Genomic DNA, 20,949 nt, shown 5'->3' on the forward strand with positions numbered 1-20,949 from the left:
CACCCAGAATGTATGGACAACCATACATAAAGAGAGAATCAGTTCCTTTGAGGGCTATAGTAAATGGGATTTATTTGCCAACTCACTTTTTAGCAAGTCATTTCTATGGAAAACTGACACATTTAGTTGTAAAAATAAATAATTTTGTCAAACATTCGACACAATTTTTAGAAATCATACACACTGCAAAGGTATCAGCAGTGGACATTCTCATTAGCTTTGAAGTGACATCATTGTTGACTAACTTCCCAGTACCAGATATGCTGTACCCAGCTACTAGTGCATGTGCGTGTGAAAGCGAGTGTACTTCGATCAACTGCCAACTGTTTCAGTGCAGGCTGGCCACTAGCAGCTGCCCGTAGGAAGTGTGCAGCACACAGCAAGGTGTTGCACTGATATAAGCACAGAGCAGTACTCACTCACTCCCACTATGTTCTTTTAGTTTGTACTGCTCACATCATTTGTTCTGTTATCACTCATATTACACATTCTGTATGATTCTTTTGACTTGTTATGTGTGGAGTCACAAGAGGCTTATTTCCATTGTTGTTCAGAGGTTTATGAATAAAGCCATATTTGTGTTACTTGCACCAGTTATGTGTGTTACTTGGTTGCTATGAGATATAGTGGAGATCATATAACGGGGTAGTTTCTCCAGATGTTTGCAACTGTGGCCAAGTGGTTCTAGGCGCTTCAGTCCGGAACCACGTGGCTGCTACGGTCGTAGGTTCGAATCCTGCTTCGGGCTTGGATGTGTGTGATGTACTTAGGTTAGTTAGGTTTAAGTAGTTCTAAGTCTAGGGTACTGATGACCTCAGATATTAAGTCCCATAGTGCTTAGAGCCATCTGAACCAATGTTTATTTCTATGAACGGCCTGACGGTCTTGCTATGCGGTCACCCTTGTCAACAGTGGCAGCTGACATTTTTATGGAGCATTTTCAAGAAAAGGCATTATCTAGTGCTCCTTTGAAACCTTCCTGCTGGCTCCGCTATGTGGATGGCACATTTCTTATATGGCCATGTGGCAAAGAAGAGCTTCATGGGTTCCACAATTTCTTAAATGGTATTCACCCCAAAATCAGCTTTACTGTGGAGGATGATGGTGAGGTCAGTCTCCTATTTCTGGACGTGCTGGTATATATCTGACAACTCTTGAGGGCTATGAATGTATAGAAAGCCTACCAACACAAAGAGGTATTTAGATGCCACTTCACACCACCACCAAGCCCAGAAGTAAGCACTGCTTAGCTCTCTGTTTTCATGTGCCTTCCTCATTAGAGATGACAAGAGCTTGGAATCTTTTAAAGAAGATAGTGCAGACCAATAACTGTGACAGTTTTTCATAGATAGGGCTTTTAAGCAAAATATTAATTACGTTAATGGGAAGGATGTGGAACCACATTTTCACTCTGTTAAGTTATCATTTGCTTCTGGGATCACTGACCCCATAAGCAGAAGTCTAAGGAAGATAGTATTCAGACAATTTTCTTCAGTCAAAACAAAGTAAAAGATTGCCTCCACACTATGGGCATCCACAAAATGATGTGTGGCTGTGGCAAAGTGTATATAGGCAAGGTTGTTAAAAAACCTATTAAGAAACATGAATGCCACACATGGCTGAAACAAAGTATGAAAACAGTGGTAGCAGAACATCAAGAGAACTGTGGTCTGGACATCGATTTCAACACCATATGTGTGCTGGCTAAGGAAACTAACATCTATAGAAGAAAAGTCCAAGAATGATTGAAATGTCCAAGAATGCATATCACTTTGATAGAGAGGATGGCTATAGGCTTCTGGCATCATAGCTCCCAGGGAGTGAATACAGGGTCGTGGCAAGAGAGCAATACAAAGAATACCCCGGAAGCCACCCCTGCAAACAATAATATCATGGCTAAACATTTCCCCTCTCATGCTCTGCCAGTTTTGCTTCTAGCAAATGGTGTGGGCCTCCCAATAGCAGCAGAAGGAATTTTAATCAATAACCCTTCTACAGCATAATTACGGGAAAAATCCCTTTCTAACCAGTGATGTTGGCCCACCAATGGTAGCCGCAGGAGTTTTAGCTAGTGGCCCTTTTCTTTGGCATTAGTGCAGGAAAACCTCTCTTACTTTCCAATTAAAATGGTCCATCAATGGTAGCCCAAGATTTTTACCCAACAATCTCACTTCCCGAGCACAAGTGCAGGAAAGCTCCCCTTTATAAGAGAAGATGACACTGGTCTCTGACAGTGTTCAGTCTACAGTGGATCACCATATGATCCTCAAGAAGATCCCAGCCAAGGGATTGAAACACCGACTGATTGAAGAAATATGATGCAGCATAACAACCCAGAAGATTTTGACATCAGTGGCAATGGCCACGAAAGCCTGCAGACATACAGATTACTTCTGTGTTCACAGACAGTACCCACAAATGCCGTTAAATCCACCTACAAAATTATATTGTGGTACCACACATAGTTCAGAAGATATGATGTCATAATCACTGAGATCTGACAGAAACTGCTCACTGTGCATGATGTTTAAATTTATTACTTCTTTGCTATTAACTACTAACTCTATTCGCTATACATTTTGCATACAGCGTCCACTATGTCCCTGAATGTACCTACACAAACACATCATTTTATAACACATATTTCAAGAGATATGACATCCTAAACACTGAGATGCATGAGAAACTATGGTATTATGTATGTAGTTTTAAACATTTATTTTTACTACTAAGACACTCCCACAGTTGAGTCAAGTCCAGGAAATGTTCTAGCCTTTGCCATGTGTGCCCATCTGGGAACAACATCCCAGCTGGGCACACGTGGCGAAGTCTAGAATGTTTTATTTTACTTTTGACTTGAGCATAGCTGCTCCAAATTCTAACTATTGCTTTTCAACAATGTAATTTTACAATTTAGCAACATTTCACCCCTGTATGTATCAAAACCTAGGTCAATGTACCTAACATTTATGTGCAACTGGTTGGCTGTTCAATCCTACGTTGAAACTAGTACATGGCTGCTGAGTAATCAGGCATGTTCAAAACTAGAACTATTGATGTCATTTGAGTAGGCTGATTTTTTGACGTATAGAAGAGAATGTGGGCTGTTTCATTTGCATTCAGCAACAGTTTACTTCTGTGAAGCCAGAACAGCAGCCTACTCATTGTATCTGATATCTGGTCACTCATTTATTGCACTGATGTGCTACTGAATAACGGATTTGTATCATCAGAAAATAGCACAGGAAAAGTTTTACGAAGGTTCAGGGGATATCATTAATAAAAAGCAGAAAGAAAAGGGAGACCTAGAACAGAGCCTTGTGGCACACCACAAGTAACCAGGACTTTGCTAGAGCAAGTCCTTTCGTTGCTAGTACTAGCCACTTCAGCTAGTGTGCTGTACATGCACTAGGGGCATAGATGTGCCAGAAGCAGAGTTTGCGTGTAGGATATGTCATAATTAGTAGCAAAATCTGAAATTGGTGAAAGTACAGAAGAAAATGTATTGTAGTAAACATGTGTTTGCAAACAAGCTGTCTGTGAAGTGATAGCTTGTGTTTGGTAATCAGCCACCACTAACTTCAGTGTCAAATGTCATCATCATCATCATCATCATCATCATCATCATCATCATCATCATCATCATTTAAGACTGATTATGCCTTTCAGCGTTCAGTCTGGAGCATAGCCCCCCTTATACAGTTCCTCCATGATCCCCTATTCAGTGCTAACATTGGTGCTTCTTCTGATGTTAAACCTATTACTTCAAAATCATTCTTAACCGAATCCAGGTACCTTCTCCTCGGTCTGCCCCGACTCCTCTTACCCTCTACTGCTGAATCCATGAGTCTCTTGGGTAACCTTGCTTCTCCCATGCGTGTAACATGACCCGACCATCTAAGCCTGTTCGCCCTGACTGCTACATCTATAGAGTTCATTCCCAGTTTTTCTTTGATTTCCTCATTGTGGACACCCTCCTGCCATTGTTCCCATCTACTAGTACCTGCAATCATCCTAGCTACTTTCATATCTGTAACCTCAACCTTGTTGATAAGGTAACCTGAATCCACCCAGCTTTCACTCCCATACAACAAAGTTGGTCGAAAGATTGAACGGTGCACAGATAACTTAGTCTTGGTACTGACTTCCTTCTTGCAGAAGAGAGTAGATCGTAGCTGAGCACTCACTGCATTAGCTTTGCTACACCTCGCTTCCAGTTCCTTCACTATGTTGCCATCCTGTGAGAATATGCATTCTAACTACTTGAAACTGTCCACCTGTTCTAAATTTGTTCCTCCTATTTGGCACTCAATCGGTTTATATTTGTTTCCCACTGACATTACTTTCGTTTTGGAGATGGTAATCTTCATACCATAGTCCTTACATTTCTGATCTAGCTCTGAAATATTACTTTGCAAACTTTCAATCGAATCTGCCATCACAACTAAGTCATCCGCATATGCAAGACTGCTTATTTTGTGTTCACATATCTTAATCTCACCCAGCCAGTCTATTGTTTTCAACATATGATCCATAAATAATATGAACAACAGTGGAGACAGGTTGTAGCCTTGTCTTACTTCTGAAACTACTCTGAACCGTGAACTCAATTTACCGTCAACTCTAACTGCTGCCTGACTATCCATGTAAAGACCTTTAATTGCTTGCAAAAGTTTGCCTCCTATTCCATAATCTTGTAGAACAGACAATAACTTCCTCCTAGGAACCCGGTCATATGCCTTTTCTAGATCTATAAAGCATAGATACAATTCCCTGTTCCACTCATAACACTTCTCCATTATTTGCCGTAAGCTAAAGATCTGGTCCTGACAGCCTCTAAGAGGCCTAAACCCACACTGATTTTCATCCAATTGGTCCTCAACTATTACTCGCACTTTCCTTTCAACAATACCTGAGAAGATTTTACCCACAATGCTGATTAAAGAGATACCTCTGTAGTTGTTACAATCTTTTCTGTTTCCATGTTTAAAGATTGGTGTGATTACTGCTTTTGTCCAGTCTGATGGAACCTGTCCCGACTCCCAGGCCATTTCAATTATCCTGTGTAGCCATTTAAGACCTGACATTCCACTGTATTTGATGAGTTCCGACTTAATTTCATCCACCCCAGCCGCTTTATTGCACTGCAATCTATTGACCATTTTCTCCACTTCCTCAAATGTGATCCTATTTCCATCATCATTCCTATCCCATTCTACCTCGAAATCTGAAACATTACTGATCATATTTTCACCTACATTGAGCAACTCTTCAAAATATTCCCTCCATCTACCCAAGGCATCCACAGGATTCACCAGCAGTTTTCCTGACCTGTCCAAAATACTTGTCATTTCCTTCTTACCTCCCTTTCGAAGACTGCTAATTACACTCCAGAATGGTTTTCCAGCAGCTTGACCCATAGTCTCCAACCTGTTTCCAAAGTCTTCCCAAGATTTCTTCTTGGATGCTGCAATTATCTGTTTGGCTATGTTTCTTTCTTCAACATAACTTTCTCTGTCTACCTGAGTTCTAGTATGTAGCTATTTTTGATACGCCTTCTTTTTCCTTTTACAGGCTGCCTTGACTGTGTCATTCCACCAAGCTGTTTGCTTCATCCTACTTTTACACACTACTGTTCCAAGACATTCTTTAGCCACTTCTAGTACTGTGTCCCTGTACCTTGTCCATTCCTTTTCCAATGACTGTAATTGACTACACTCAACTAACTGGTACCTTTCTGAGATCGCTATTATGTACTTGTGCCTGATTTCCTTATCCTGAAGTTTCTCCACTCTTATCCTCCTACATATGGACCTGACCTCCTGCACTTTCGGCCTCACAATCCCAATTTCACTGCAGATTAAATAATGATCAGTGTCATCAAAGAATCCCCTGAATACACATGAGTCCCTCACAGCCTTCCTGAATTCCTGATCTGTTATTATATAGTCAATGACAGATCTGGTTCCCCTGCCTTCCCAAGTATACCGGTGAATGTTCTTATGTTTAAAAAAGGAGTTTGTGATTACTAAGCCCATACTGGCACAGAAATCCATGAGTTGTTTCCCGTTCCTGTTGGCCTCCATATCCTCTCCAAATTTACCCATAACCTTTTCATACCCTTCTGTTCGATTTCCAATCCTGGCGTTAAAATCACCCATGAGCAGAACACTGTCCTTGTCCTTTACTCTAACAACTACATCACTGAGCACCTCATAAAAACTATCCATCTTATCTTGATCTGTCCCTTCACAATGCGAATATACTGACACAATCCTAATTTTCTTGCTAGACACTGTCAAATCTATCCACATCAGCCGTTCGTTTACATACCTTATTGCAACTACGCTGGGTTCCATTTCTTTCCTGATGTAAAGCCCTACACCATATTGTGCTATTCCTGCTTTGACTTTTGACAGGTAGACCTTGTATTCTCCCACTACCTCTTCTTTCTCACCCTTTACCCATAATGTCACTAACAGCTAAAACGTCCAGCCCCATCTTACTTGCAGCCTCTGCCAGCTCTACCTTCTTCCCAGAGTAGCCCCCATTGATATTAATAGCTCCCCATCTCATTACCATTTGTTTGCCAAGTCGTATCTTTGGAGTCCCTGGTTTGTCAGTTAGAGGTGGGACTCCGTCACCTCCAAAGGTCCGAGGCATTTTGCTCTGATTGTTGCCAGCATCATATTTAAAGTACCAGGGAAGCAGGTTGCTAGCCTTACTTGCCCCGAGTCCCATTGGGTTTTACCCCTAACGGCTGAGGGACTAACCTGTGGATTTGGTAGTCTTTGCCGTATGAGCACTAAGGTGACCACGACTCAGAATATGTCCGAGATGCCCAGCCTTATTCCAAAGTAACTGGTATCCCGACTGTCGGGACCACTTATTTGGCCACTCATATGTTGCCTGTGGTTCAGGAACTAGGACATGACTACAGGAACCCACACCATGAACCACAGTGTCAAATGTTGTCAAGGTTAATATAAATGTACATGGAACATAAAACTCAAATTTCACCTGTGGCCTGTCTTAACAAGAAATACAGTACCACTTCACCACATTACATGGCACAATTTACTGTACATGTACACATGCTAAAGGAGGTTTTACATATGCTGTCCAGTATCTCTTTTCCATTTTACACACAAATTTGTGTTTTCCCTTACAGTTGGATGCATTAAAATTTTGATCGCATTTACCAATTTTAGCTACCTTCGTGGTAAACTTCCTGAAATATATCAATTTACTGGTGAGTTTTCTTGACATGTAACTTATAATTTCTGCTGTAAAAAAGTGCCTGCTGGTTAACATGTCAAGATAAAATTAGATGATAATTTGTGTGTGTTTGCTCCAGTTTTTCCAATGAAAAGTGAAATAATTTGTAAATTATAGAGTCTAAAAAGCGCCATTATTAAACTAAACATAACAGTAATTTTATATTTTTATTATTTCTTCTCAGTGTAATAGACAGCAAATTTGTATTTAGGCTAGAAAGATGCAATAGGTGCACTTCTTTCTGATTTCACTACAAGCTTTTAAAAATCTCAGGAATTAGCTTAAATGGAAACCATTTCTTCTTTTAATATTCAGTGCTGGAATAAGATTAAGAAACTTATTTGTGATAGAGAGAACTGTCTGTGTAGAAGTTATTTCAAAAAGAGAAAACAGCCGATTTCCATGAAATCACTAGATTTAGGTTAAAGTCTTACTGACAGCTCAAGGAAAGGAAACTGATGTCTGATGGACATGGGAGGAGAGGGGGGAGCACCAAAATAATTTGCCACTTGTGTGGGAAAATGTTCTCCAGCTGCTCCTGTATACAGCGGTTCTTCATCTGCTGTTCTTATGTATCGACATATGATTCATGCTAATGTGATATTGTTGTACATAATGTAAGAAAATAAAGTGGTATGTACTTGCTAGCATCCACAGTGACGGCCGCGCGGCCAGGTGGCCGCACGCCTGGCGCCCCCAGTGGGATGTAGCCACAGATGGTGATGTCGAGGGCCCGGCAAAAGGCGCGCAGCTGGCTCTGCTGGAAGTAGACGTGCAGTTCCACCTGCAGGTTGGCGGGCTTGATGCGCGCCGACTGCCAGACACGCTTCACCTGCCTCGCATTGAAGTTGGATAGTCCGATAGACCGTGCACGGCCTGCATCCACCTGGCCCTCCATTGCCTGTAGGGCAATAAAGTGACATTGAATTCAAAGAAAATAAATGTCGTGAATTTCAGTTTCGAGAGTGGAAATGACACACTAAATGAAATGTAGATGGCATCTCTTTAGACAGTATAAAAAATGCAAAATTTATGGGAATAAATATTGATTCTCAGCTGGAGTACGTACTTGCAAACGGAATTCCAGCAGCATGTTATGCCTTTAGAGTCCTGTCATCAGTGTGTAAAAGCCAGTGTCTTTTATTTACATACAATTCATATATACACTCGATTCTTAGCCGTGGATTCCTTTTCTGGGGAACAAATGAACAAAACGTGAACACAGTTTCCAGACTAAAAAAAAGAAAAAGTTAAATATTTTCTACCAAGGAATTAAACTGTACAATAAACTACCTGGGGAGATTCAAGAGGTTAGTGAAAGAAACTTATTAAAAGGCAGGTAAAAATACATTTTAAGGAGTACATTCTACATCTACATCATCTTTCGCAAGCCACCTGAAGGTTTGTGGTGGAGTGTACATTTTGCACTACTAACTAAACCCTCCATCCCTGTTCCAGTGAATAGCCCATGGGAAGAATGATTGTGGATAAGCCTCTGTATTGGCTCTAATTTCTTGAATTTTCTTCACATGGTCATTATGAAAGATGTATGTGGGGAGGGGGGAAGCTATATGTTGTTCGACTCTTCCCAGAAAGTGCTCTCTCAAAATTTCAATAGTAAATCTCTCTGTGAAGCACAATGCATCTCTTGTAATGTCTGCCAAAGGAGTTTGTCGAGCGTCTCCATAACACTCCCACACCGACTAAATGATCCTGTGATGAAACATGCTGATCTTCGTTGGATTTTCTCTATCTCTTCTATCAGTGCTATCTGTTAGCGATCCTAGAAACATGAACAATATTCAAGAATCGGTCAAACAAGCACCTTATAAGCCACTTCCTTTGCGGATGAGTTACATTTTTTTTAAGATTCTTCCCATGAATCTGAGTCTGGCACCTGCTTTACCCACTATTTGTTTTAAATGGTCATTCCACTTAAGGTTGCACTGGGTAGTTACTCCTAGATATTTTACAGTAGATATTGTTTCCACTGGTTTGTCACCAGAAGTGTAGATATACAGTAGTGGATTTCTTTTCCAATGTATGCCCAATATGTTACATTTATTTATGTTCATGGTCAACTGCCAGAGCCTGCACCCACCATTCATCAATTCTCTGGAGGTCATTTTATGACTCATTACTACCTTCCAGCACTGCTATTTTGTTGTAGACAACCATATGATTTGCAAACAGCGTTAGATATCATTCGACACTACATCATTCAACACTATCATTTATGTATACTGCAAACAGTAACAGTCATATCACACTTCCCTGGGGTATTCCAGAAATTACTTTCACATCTGTCAATTTTGTTCCATTAAGAGCAATGTGTTGAGTTCTGTCTGCAAGGAAGTCTTAAATCTAGTTGCAAATCTGCCCTGATACTCAATAAGCTCATATATTTTTCACTAAACGGCGCTTTGGGACAATGTCAAATACCTTCCTGAAGTCAAGGAATGTGGCATAAACTTGAACACAATGGTCTATGGCACTGTGGCTCTCATGGAAGAACAGAGCGAGCTGAGTTTCAGAAGATCTCTGTTTTTGGAATAGTGTTAATTTTTATAGAGGAGATTTTCCTTCTCCAAGAGGTCATAGTTCTTGAGCATAAAACATGTTCCATAATTCTACAAGAGATTAATGTCAGCAATATAGGTCTATATTAGTATGCATCTATCCTACAGCCCTTTTTAAAAACAGTAATGACCTGCACTTTCTTCCAGTCACTAGGTACCCTTTGTTGCTCAACAATCTACAATAAATTACTGCTAGAAGGGGAGCAAGTTCTTTTGCATAATCTTTGTAGAATCTTGCAGCTATCTTACCTGGTCCCAGTGCCTTTCCATTGCTAAGTGATTGCAGTTGTTTTTCTATTCTGTGATGAGTTCTCTCAATATCTGCCATTTCGATGTTTGTACAACAATTGAAAGATGGGACCATGTTACAATCTTTCACTGTGAAACAATTTCGGAAGACCAAATTCAGTTTTCGGGCTTCTCTCTGTTATCTTCCATTTTAATGCCAGTATGACAACTCAATGAATGAATAGATGATTTTGACCCACTTACTGATTGTACATATTACCAAAACCTCTTAGGTTTTTTACTCAGACTGGTTGACAAAGTTTCACTTTCAAGGTCATTGAACACTACTTTCATTGCTGTCCTTATGCTCATTTTCACTTTGACTTTTATTTGGCAGTTAGGTTTGAGACAAAGTTCTCTTTGTTTATGTAGCAGTTTTCTGACATGGTGGATCTTTCCCATTCCTTAAGACCTTACTCAGAAAATATTTGTCTAGGGCATATCACATGATTCCTTTGAATTGTTTTACACATATGGTCCTCATCACCGAATATTTGATACTGACTGCTCAGATACTCTGAAATTTATATCCTGTCACTCTTGCTAAGCAAAAGTATCTTCCTACCTTTCTTAACATTCTTTGTCAGACCTGTAGTCATAGACGGTATCACAGCCTTATGATCACTGATAGCTTCCTCTACATTAACTGATTCAGTAAGTTCAGCTCTGTTTGTTACCAGGAGATCTAAGACATTACCCTCACAAGTTGGTTCTATAACTATATCCTCAAAGTAACTTTTGGACAAGACATCCAGAACAATGTCGCATGAATCCCTGTCTCTGGCATCAGTTTTGATAGCATGACACTCCCGATCTGCACCTGGCTAACTGAAGTCACCTCCTCTTACAACAGCACAATCAGGAAAATTATTAACGATATTCTACAAGTTCTATCTGAAGCATTCTAACACTAGAGCTCCTAACCCAGGCAGTCTATGAAACCATCCGATTGCCATTGTTGACCGATCTTTGATACATGATGACATACATCCTCTAAGGACATTGTGGCTAATTTATCAGGCAAATCATCTTTGATCATAATATTCTATACAGTGAAGGTTTACTTGGATGACACAGAGTAGGTGTTTGGCAAAATGTTAACAGAAATAAGTAATAACAGTGAGTGACAATAAGACAGCTACCATTTCTGATAACACTTTCACACTATCTTTTTCCCTTCTTTTCTCTTTTTCTCCTGGAAATCCTTACTCCAAATACTATGCAGTATACAATACCAGCAACTTATGCTCTTTCTAAGCTCAACATTTCACTCGTAATAAAGGGATGCTGACAGTTCTAGAAGCTAGAGACTGGGAATTTATGGTACGCAAAATGCAAACCAAACACTGTCACTATGGTCCTGATGCAACTGATGGAGCATTTAGTCTTACATTGTGAAATAATCTATGTATAGTGTGTGTGTTGTATCTGCAGTGTCTGGGACAGCAAAATGAATGAACAGTGTAGCACCAGCCTTTTGCACTGTTACGTAACTTCTTTACAAAACTACACAGAGGTGACAAAAGGCATGGGACAGTCATATGCACGTATACAGATGGCAGTATTATCATATACACAAGGTATAAAAGGGCAGTGCGTTGGCAGAGCTGTTATCAGTACTCAGGCGGTGCATGTGAGAAGGTTTCTGATGCGATTATGGCCACACAATGGGCATTAACAGGCTTTGAACACAGAATGGTAGTTGGAGCTACATGCGTGGGACAGTCCACTTCAGAAATAATTAGGGAATTCAATATTCCGAGTTCCACAGTGTCAAGAGTGTGCCAAGAATGCCAGGTAAGAGGCGTTACCTCTCACCACGGACAACATAGTGGTCTTCACTTTGCGATTTAGAGCAGCACCCTTTATGTAGAGTTGTCAGTGCTAACAGACAAGCAAAACTGCATGAAATAACTGCAGAAATCAGTGTGGGATGCACGATGAATCCATCTGTTACAGTGAGGCAAAATTTGGTGTTAATTTGGTATGGCAGCAGATGACCGATGCGAGTGCCTCAACTTGACTCGTGACTATATCGGTTGGAGCCGAGACAACTGGAAAACTGTGGTCTGGTCAGATGAGTTCTAATTTCAGTTGGTAAGAGCTGACGGTAGGGTTTGAGCATGATGCGGACCCCGTGAAACCGTGGACCCTGGTTGTCGACATGGCACAGTACAAGCTGGTGTGGCTTCATAATGGTTTGGACAGTGTTTACATGGAACTGATCACTGATTGGAAATGGTTATGTATGGCTTGCAGCCATTCATGGACTTCATGGATGCCAATACGCCATCTCACTGGGCCATAATTTATTGTGATTGGTTTGAAGAACATTCTGGACAATTCCAACAAATGATTTGGCCCCCCTGATCACCCGACATGAATCCCATCAAACATTTGTGGCACCTAATTGAGAGGTCAGTTTGTGCACAAAATCCGGGACTGGCAACACTTTTGCAATTGTGGACAGGTGAAGAGGCAGCGTGGCTCAATATTTCTGTACGGGCTTGCAACAACTTGTTGAGCCCAGGCCACGTCGAGCTGCTGCAGTATGCCCTGCAAAATAAGGTCCCACATGTTACTGGGAGGTATCCCGTGCCTTTTGTCGCTTCAATGCATTCTCCACTAGAGTGATAAGCAAAATTAATTGATTTCCATGATATCCCAAGGCCACAATCAACCATCTGTCCAATTCTTTTAATAAGTATGCAAATTCCTGGGGTGTATATGAATTATGTTATTTTCATTTTTATTAAATTGCAATACCATGATATGTCCAACCGGTCTGTAAAAGTGAATATGAATAACTCTACCACTACTGCTACTACTACTACTACTACTACTACTACCACCTCCACCACCACCACCATCACTACTAACACATTGGGGTGTGTGAGACTGAGCTAATTCTGGACAGAATCATGACATCATCATATTGCTCATAGGAACAGCGCTAACATGGGAAACTGTAAGGGGAAGATGAAATAACTTATTATGACAGCACTGCTATGAAACATTTGTGATGAAAATGTCCTTTTGCTAAGGTAAATCATCCATCACATGGGTAAATGTTCAGGACCATTGTCTAACACACACACAGTCATGCTATTCCTACTCATATTTGGTATATTCCGCAACAGCGGCATATTAAAGTCCCAGCAAACCTCAGTGTCAAATATGGTAACCAACTGCAAATAGTGAAGTTTATATTGATTTATAACATGTTTGTTCTCTGATACAGTGCATTCCTGTCCACACTAATGTATGTGACTGCAACAGTGCTGCAATTTAATGAAGGTAAACTTGTTATGCACTTAATGTTAAGATAAGATGAATATACTGAATTACAATTACATACATTTACTTATATGGTGAAATGAGATCACTGTCTAGGGGTTGAGATGTCCAAGTCATATTTTCAAAACTACAGAATGAAACACAACCTTGCACCACCAGTAACTTAGAAGTCATGTTCACATCAGTTAGTACAACATTTAGTTTCAGCTTGAGGTACGATATGCATATTTTCTCAACAACTTCACTAAAAACACTCTCATAACTTTATCTAACTGTGGCTGACAAACAATAGCTGCTATAACTAATTTTCTTGGCCTTACACCAGTCCTTGTATAAAAACAAAAAATATACATTATATCAAAAATGTTAGTACAATTCATACTCTTCAGAGTTATAATGGGAAATTATATGTTCACAAAACTTGACTCTGGCAGTAGGTTTTACAATGAAAAAGCAAACAGTTGACATTATTTGTTTCCTTACACAACTTCTTTTCTACACAAAATTTCATAAAGTATTAAATAATGACAATTACTTTTGAATTATGCAAATTTCTATTAAATTGTGTAATTATTTTGATTACTAACATTTATGCTTGTTTCAACTCTAAAGTTAAATTTTTTGACACAACTAATGACTTTTTAAATTCTGTTAGACATAATTACCCCCACCACCCAGTTGCCTCTCCCTTCATGTGCTGCTGCTCACAGTCTGGCTACAGTGTCTAGAGAGGCTGTGTCACGCGTGTGAGAGTTGCATCTGCGTGTGTGTGTGTGTGTGTGTGTGTGTGTGTGTGTGTGTGTGTGTGTGTGTGTGTTTTGTCTATTTTTGACAAAGGCCTCGTTGATCAAAATCTCATTTCTGATAGTCTTTTTGTTGTCCCTATCTGTGACTCACCAACTCCACTATATGGTGAGTAGCATCAACCCTTTTCATAACGTTGTATAGTACGTTTACCATTTTAGTAGTCAGTCTTGATATTTTGTACTGTAATTTCTAAACAATAATTTCAAAGAAAAACTGTATTACAAAACTGAAGAACTTTTTTTTTTTTTTTTTAAAAAAAAAACTGAATGCAGATGCATAAATATATTATTTCAGTTTATTCAGATCTATATCTGAATAAACTGAATAATGGTCTCAGATCTACATCTAACCAACAGAGAAGAAAATGAAGTGGAAGAATGGAGAAAGGTAGCAGAAAAATTTAAAAACATAATAAATTAACCTAAAAGGCAAACTTTCAATAAATTCACTGGAAATAGAAAAATTACAAAGAAGTCAAATTCATTGGAAATTTTGAGAAGCTCTCTAATACTAACAACATATTATACACAGATCAAAATAAAATAAAAGCAAATTACATCCTCATTTTAAATGCAGCTAAATAGTTCAAAAAGAAAGCTTCTACACAGAAAAGCATGTTGAGATACATCTAATAAATTATTAAATGATGATTTTACTTTAGAACAGCTTACACAAGTCATTTCAGGTTTAAAAGATAGGAAGAAACCTGAATCAGAGAACATCACATCTGAGTTCTCAAAACATCTTCATCCGGCTGCAATGGAAACATTATTGAAATTAATTAACCAGACACGGAAATGACACATACCTGCTCTCTCCAATAAAACTTATCACTATACTAATATTAAAACCAGGGAAACCAGCAGATAATTTGAACAATTACAACCCCATATCCTCAACAATCATCTTAGCAAAAAACTGTGGACAACATTATAAATTATTGATTGATGTGGTACCTTGAAGCAGAGAACTTCTTTCTGTGAACCAAAACAGATTTAGGAAATTCCATTCAACCACAAATCAAATTTTAAATCTTTCATGAGAAATAAAAGATGCCTTGACTAACAAGAAAACTTCCCTGGTATTATTTATTGGTTTTAAGGGAGCCTTTTTATTACTCATGAAAACCACACATTACATGTTGTACCACCACACAGCGAGACCTTCAAAGGTGGTGGTCCAAATTGCTGCACACACCAGCTCCTCTAACACCCAGAAGCATGTCCTCTTGCATTAATGCATGCCTGTATTTGTCAAGGCATACTATTCACAAGCTCATCAAGGCACTGTTGGTCCAGATTGTCCCACTCCTCAATGGCGATTCGGCGTAGATCCCTCAGAGTGGTTAGTGGGTCGCATCATCCATAAACAGCCCTTTTCAATCTATCCCAGGCATGTTCGATAGGGTTCATGTCTGGAGAACATGCTAGCCACTCTAGTCGAGCGATGTCGTTATCCTGAAGGAAGCCACCCACAAGATGTGCATGAGGGGGTTGAGAATTGTTATCAATGAAGAAGAATACCTCACCAATATGCTGCCGATATGGTTGCACTATCCAGTTGGAGTGTGGCATTCACGTATCGTACAGCCGTTACGGCACCTTCCATGGCAACCAGCGGCATACATCGGCCCTACATAATACCACCCAAAAACAGCAGGGAAACTTCACCTTGCTGCACTTGCTGGACAGTGTGTCTAAGGCTTTCAGCCTGACTGGGTTGCCTCCAGACACGTTTCCAACGATTGTCTGGTTGAAGGCATATGCAACACTCATCGGTGAAGAGAACATGATGCCAATCCTAAGCAGTCCATTCAGCATGTTGTTGGGCCCATCTGTACCATGCTGCAAGGTGTCTTGGTTGCAAAGATGGAACTCGCCATGGATGTCAGGAGTGAAGTAGTGCATCATGCAGCCTATTGTGCACAGTTTGAGTCATAACACGACGTCCTGTGGCTGCATGAGAAGCATTATTCGACGTGGTGGTGATGCTGTCATGGTTCCTCCAAGTCATAATCCACAGGTAGTGGTCATCCACTGCAGTAGTAGCCCCTGGGCAGCCTGAGAGGTATGTCATCGACAGTTCCTGTCACTCTGTATTTCCTCCGCGTCTGAACAACATCGCTTTGGTTCACTCTAAGATACCTGGACACTTCCCTTCTTGAGAGCCCTTCCTGGCACAAAGTAACAATGCGGACACAATCAAACTGGGGTATTGACCGTCTAGGCATGGTTGAACTACAGACAATACGAGCCATGTAGCTCTTTCTTGGTGGAATGACTGGGACTGATTGGCTGTCGGATCCCCTCCATCTAATAGGTGCTGCTCATGTATGTTTGTTTACATCTTTCTGTGCACTTAGTGACACCTCTGAACAGTCAAAGGGACTGTGTCTGTGATACAATATCCACAATCAACGTCTATCTTAAGGAGTTCTGGGGACCGGGGTGATGAAAAACTTTTTTTGATGTGTGTATATTGAGAGCAAAATTGCTACAAAAACTGAAAAATGTAAACATTTCTGGGGATGTTTATGTCCAACTAAGATAAATAATACATTCAGTAAATATGTATAACAAATCCAAGAAGGGAGATACTGAACGTTCAGTGACCAGTGCAAAATTCTTCAATACTTTCCTCAATGACCTCTCCTTATACATATCTACAGAAGAAGAAGTAAAAACCATACTTCTGCAGAAGGGGTTGTTATTTGGGTGTTATTACCAAACAACAAAAGGAAGCAATTATCAGATAAAATGAACCTGTAAATAGGGGCAATTTCCAACATCAAAACTTTGTGCCAGACTGGGACGTGAACTTGGATTTCCTGCTTGTTGCTACTGGTTGCCTTAACCATTTCAGCTGGTACTGGTGGATAAATATCATATTGCAGTGCAATATCATAAAATGAAACAAGTGACAAATCACCCCAAACATTGGTCACACGAAAACCTTATGGAAATAAATATGTACTAAAAAAACCTTCTAGCAAATATTTTCTTTATGTCACTCTTACACAAAATTAACTTTAAAAATTGGAAGGTAAGATATACAGCAGAATGAATATTTGGCATGTGAATTGACCAAAAATTAAACTGTATCCTACATAAAGAAAACAGTTGAGAAAGCGCAAAACAGACTCAGTGTACTGAAGACAGTAGCCGGCAGTAAATGGGGATGTTCAAGAACAATGCTCAGTGCCATTTACACAACCTACATGCAACTAATTTTAACACACAGTAGCAAACAATTTGTTATGGCTACTACCAGAAATATCAGCAGGTTAGAGATAGTCCAGAACCAGGCATTAAGAATTATAACTGGTGGAGGAAAATCAGCACATTTAGTATCCAACAGAACTGTAACTAGATTAGAATCTATTGAAATAAATATTCAAAGGTTCAGCATGAGGAACTGATTGCGCTACCCTGCCATATTAATCAACAAAAATAGATTAAAAAAATCTACTCACTGTCAGCAGCAGCAGGAGCCAGTGGCTCCTTCTTCTGGCAGGAGGGCTGAAGGGGGAGGATGAGGGATGAGAGAGAATGACACCCAGGATGTACCAGACAGGATGAGAAGGAAAGAATGATGGTTGGGGGTTATACCATATGAGATTTTAAAACATGAGGACTTAAAGGTGGAAGATAGGGTAACATCCAAGACAAAGATTGCTGACAAAACATCATGAAAGATCAGACAACATAGAACTGTTGTTGTTGTTGTGTTCTTCACTCTGAAGACAGGTTGGATGCAGCTCTCCATCCTACTTTATCACGTCCAAACCTCTTTACCTCAGAATGACTACTGCAACCTACGTCCTTCTGAATCCACTTACTTTATTTATCGCTTGGCTTCCCTCTACAATTTTACCCTCACACTTACCTCCAATGCTAAATTGGTGATCCCTTGATTTCTCTGAATGTGTCTATAAACCGATCCCTTCTTTTAGTCAAGGTGTGGCACAAATTTCTTTTCTCCCCAATTGTGTTCAGTACCTCTTCATCAGTTACATGATCTACTCATCCAGTCTTCTGCATTCTTGTGTAGCACCACATTTCATAAGCTTCTATTCATTTCTTGTCTAAACTGTTTGTAATCCATGTCTCACTTGCATCCTCTTTTCAAGACAATGTCCATTTCATTCAACAGCTCTTCCTAGTTCTTTGATGTCTCTAACAGAAATACAATGTTGTAGGAAAACCACTAAGTCTTTATTTCTTCTCCCTGATCTTTGATTCATAGTCAAATAATTTTTTTTTTTTTTTTTTTTTTTTTTTTTTTTTTTTTTTTTTTTTTTTTTTTTTTTTGTGCTTGCAGAATGCATGGTAGAGTAACATTGGAGTTGACTGCAATCCTCTCTCATCCACTTCTCAATCACTGTTTGGCTTTCATGCCCCCTCAACTGCCATCTGGTTTCTACATAAGTTATATAGCCTTGTGTTTTGCTACTGCTACCTTCAGAATTTCAAAGGGAGTATTCCAGTCAACATTGTCAAAATCTTTCTCTAAGTCTACAAATGCTATGAACATAGGTTTCCCTTTCCTTAATTTATCTTCTAAGGGAAGGCATAGGGTTAGTACTGTCTTGCATGTTCCTACATTTCTCCACAACCCCAGCTGATCTTCTCCGAGGTCAGCTTCTACCAATTTTTCCATTCTTCTGTAAAGAATTTGTGTCAGTATTTTCCAACCATGATTTATGAAACTGATAGTCTGGTAATATTCATACATTCCAGCAACTATTTTCTTTGGAATTGGAATGGTTACATTCTTCTTGAAGTCTGAGAGTATTTTCCCTGTCTCATATATCTTGCACACTAGATGGAACAGTTTTGTCATGGCACACTCCCCCAAGGATATTAGTATTTCTGGTGGAGTGTGATCTGCTCCAAGGGCCTTGTTTCAGTTTAGGTCTTTTGGTGCTCTGTCAAATTCTTCTCGCAGTATCATTTTCCCATCTCATCTACATCCTCTCCCTTTTCTATAATATTTCCTTCAAGTTCATCTTCCTTATACAGGCCCTCTGCATACTTCTTCCACCTTTCTGCTTTCTGTTCTTTGCTCAGGACTGGTTTTCCATCTGAGCTCTTGATATTCATACAGCTGCTTCTCTTTTCCTATAAAGCCTCTTTAATTTTCATGTAGGTGGTATCTACCTTTCTCCTAGTGAAATATGCTTCTAAATCCATACGTCTGTACTCTAGCCACTCCTGCTTCTCCATTTTGCACTTCCTGTCAGCCTCATTTATTAGACATTTGTATTTCCTTTCATTCGCTTCATTTGCTGCACTTTTGTATTTTCTCCTTTCATAACCCAAATTTAATACCTCCTCTGATGTCAAAGGATTTCTATGTCAAAGGATTTCTATCAGGCCTTGTTTCTCCACCTATTAGATCCTCTGCTGGCTTCACTACTTCATCTCTCAAAGCTTCCTGTTCATCTTCTACCATATTCATTTCCCCTGTTCTTGTCAATAGTTACCTAATGTTCCCTCCAAAACTCTCAAGAAGCTATGGTTCTTTCAAGTTATCCAGATCTCATCTCCTTAATTTCACATATTTTTGCAATTTCAACAGTTTTAATCACCAGGTCATAACCAATAAATACTGCTCACAGTTTGCATCTGCCCCTGGATATGTCTTCCAGTTTAAAATCTGATTCTGAAATCTGTGTATCACCATTAATTTATCAATATGAAACCTACTGGTGTCTCCAGGTCTCTTCCATGTATACAGCCTTCTTTCATGGTCCTTCACCTGAGTGTTAGTGATGATTAAATTATGCTCTGTGCAAAGTTCTACCAGAAGGCTTTCATTCCTTTTCCCTAGCCACCCTCTTTCTTTCCTACTATCAAACCCCAGTCTCCCATTAAAATTAAATTCCCATCTCCCTTAACTATCTGAACAATTTCTTTTCTGCCTTCATACATTTCTTCAATCTATTCATCATCTGTGGAGCTAGAGGGCATATAAAACTGTACTACTGGGCTGGGTGTTGGCTTCTCATCCATCTTGGCTGCGATAATATGTTCACTGTGCTGTTCATACTAGCTTTTCTGCATTCCTATTTTCTTATTCATTGTTAGACCTACTCCTACATTACTTCTATTTGATTTTGTATTTATGATCCCGTACTCACCTGAAAAGAAGTCCTACTATATTCAATTTCAATCTATTCATTTCTCTTTTTACTCACCTATCTGCCCAGTTAAAGAATCTAGCATTCTGCTGCCCTGAAGAAAGCCAATTTTGTTTCTCCTGCTAATATTAAATAATGAATAATAAATATGAGAGAAATATTTTTGTCTGTATCTGTGTGTACATCTATTCTCTGCAAACCACCATGAACTGCATGGCAGAGTGTACATCCCATTGTACCAGATATTAGAGCTTTTCCCATTCCATTCACATATGGACTGCAGGAAGAACAACTGCTTAAACACCTCTATATGTGCTGTGATCAGTCTAACTTATTATCCCTACGGGTGCGATATGTAGGGGGCACTAGAATACTGCTAGATTCCTCATTTAAAATTGGTTCTAGTTAGCATCTGTCTTCAATCATCTGCCAGTTCAGTTCTTTTAGCATCTCTGTGAGACAGTTGAAGTTATGTAGCAGCACTATACTCAATATAATGAGTTGAGAAGTGTACTAAAAGGTGTGTATTGCACACTCCAGCACTAAACATAATGCTGT

At 39.6% G+C, this 20,949-nt stretch overlaps 1 protein-coding gene across 1 annotated transcript in view; it reads right to left on the reverse strand.

Moving 5' to 3' along the window:
• The window catches only part of LOC124716883 (1,5-anhydro-D-fructose reductase-like), a 56,264-nt gene that overhangs the window by 9,303 nt on the left and 26,012 nt on the right, over positions 1–20,949 (reverse strand). Inside the window, exons 4-5 of the mRNA XM_047243436.1 lie at positions 7,964–8,179; positions 424–451 (exon numbers count right to left, since the gene is read on the reverse strand). Of these exons, the coding sequence (XP_047099392.1) occupies positions 424–451; positions 7,964–8,179 (244 nt within the window). The remainder of the gene's footprint in view (positions 1–423; positions 452–7,963; positions 8,180–20,949) is intronic.

The sequence above is a fragment of the Schistocerca piceifrons genome, chromosome 9, assembly GCF_021461385.2.
Source record: "Schistocerca piceifrons isolate TAMUIC-IGC-003096 chromosome 9, iqSchPice1.1, whole genome shotgun sequence".
NCBI classification, from domain to species: Eukaryota; Metazoa; Arthropoda; class Insecta; order Orthoptera; family Acrididae; genus Schistocerca; species Schistocerca piceifrons.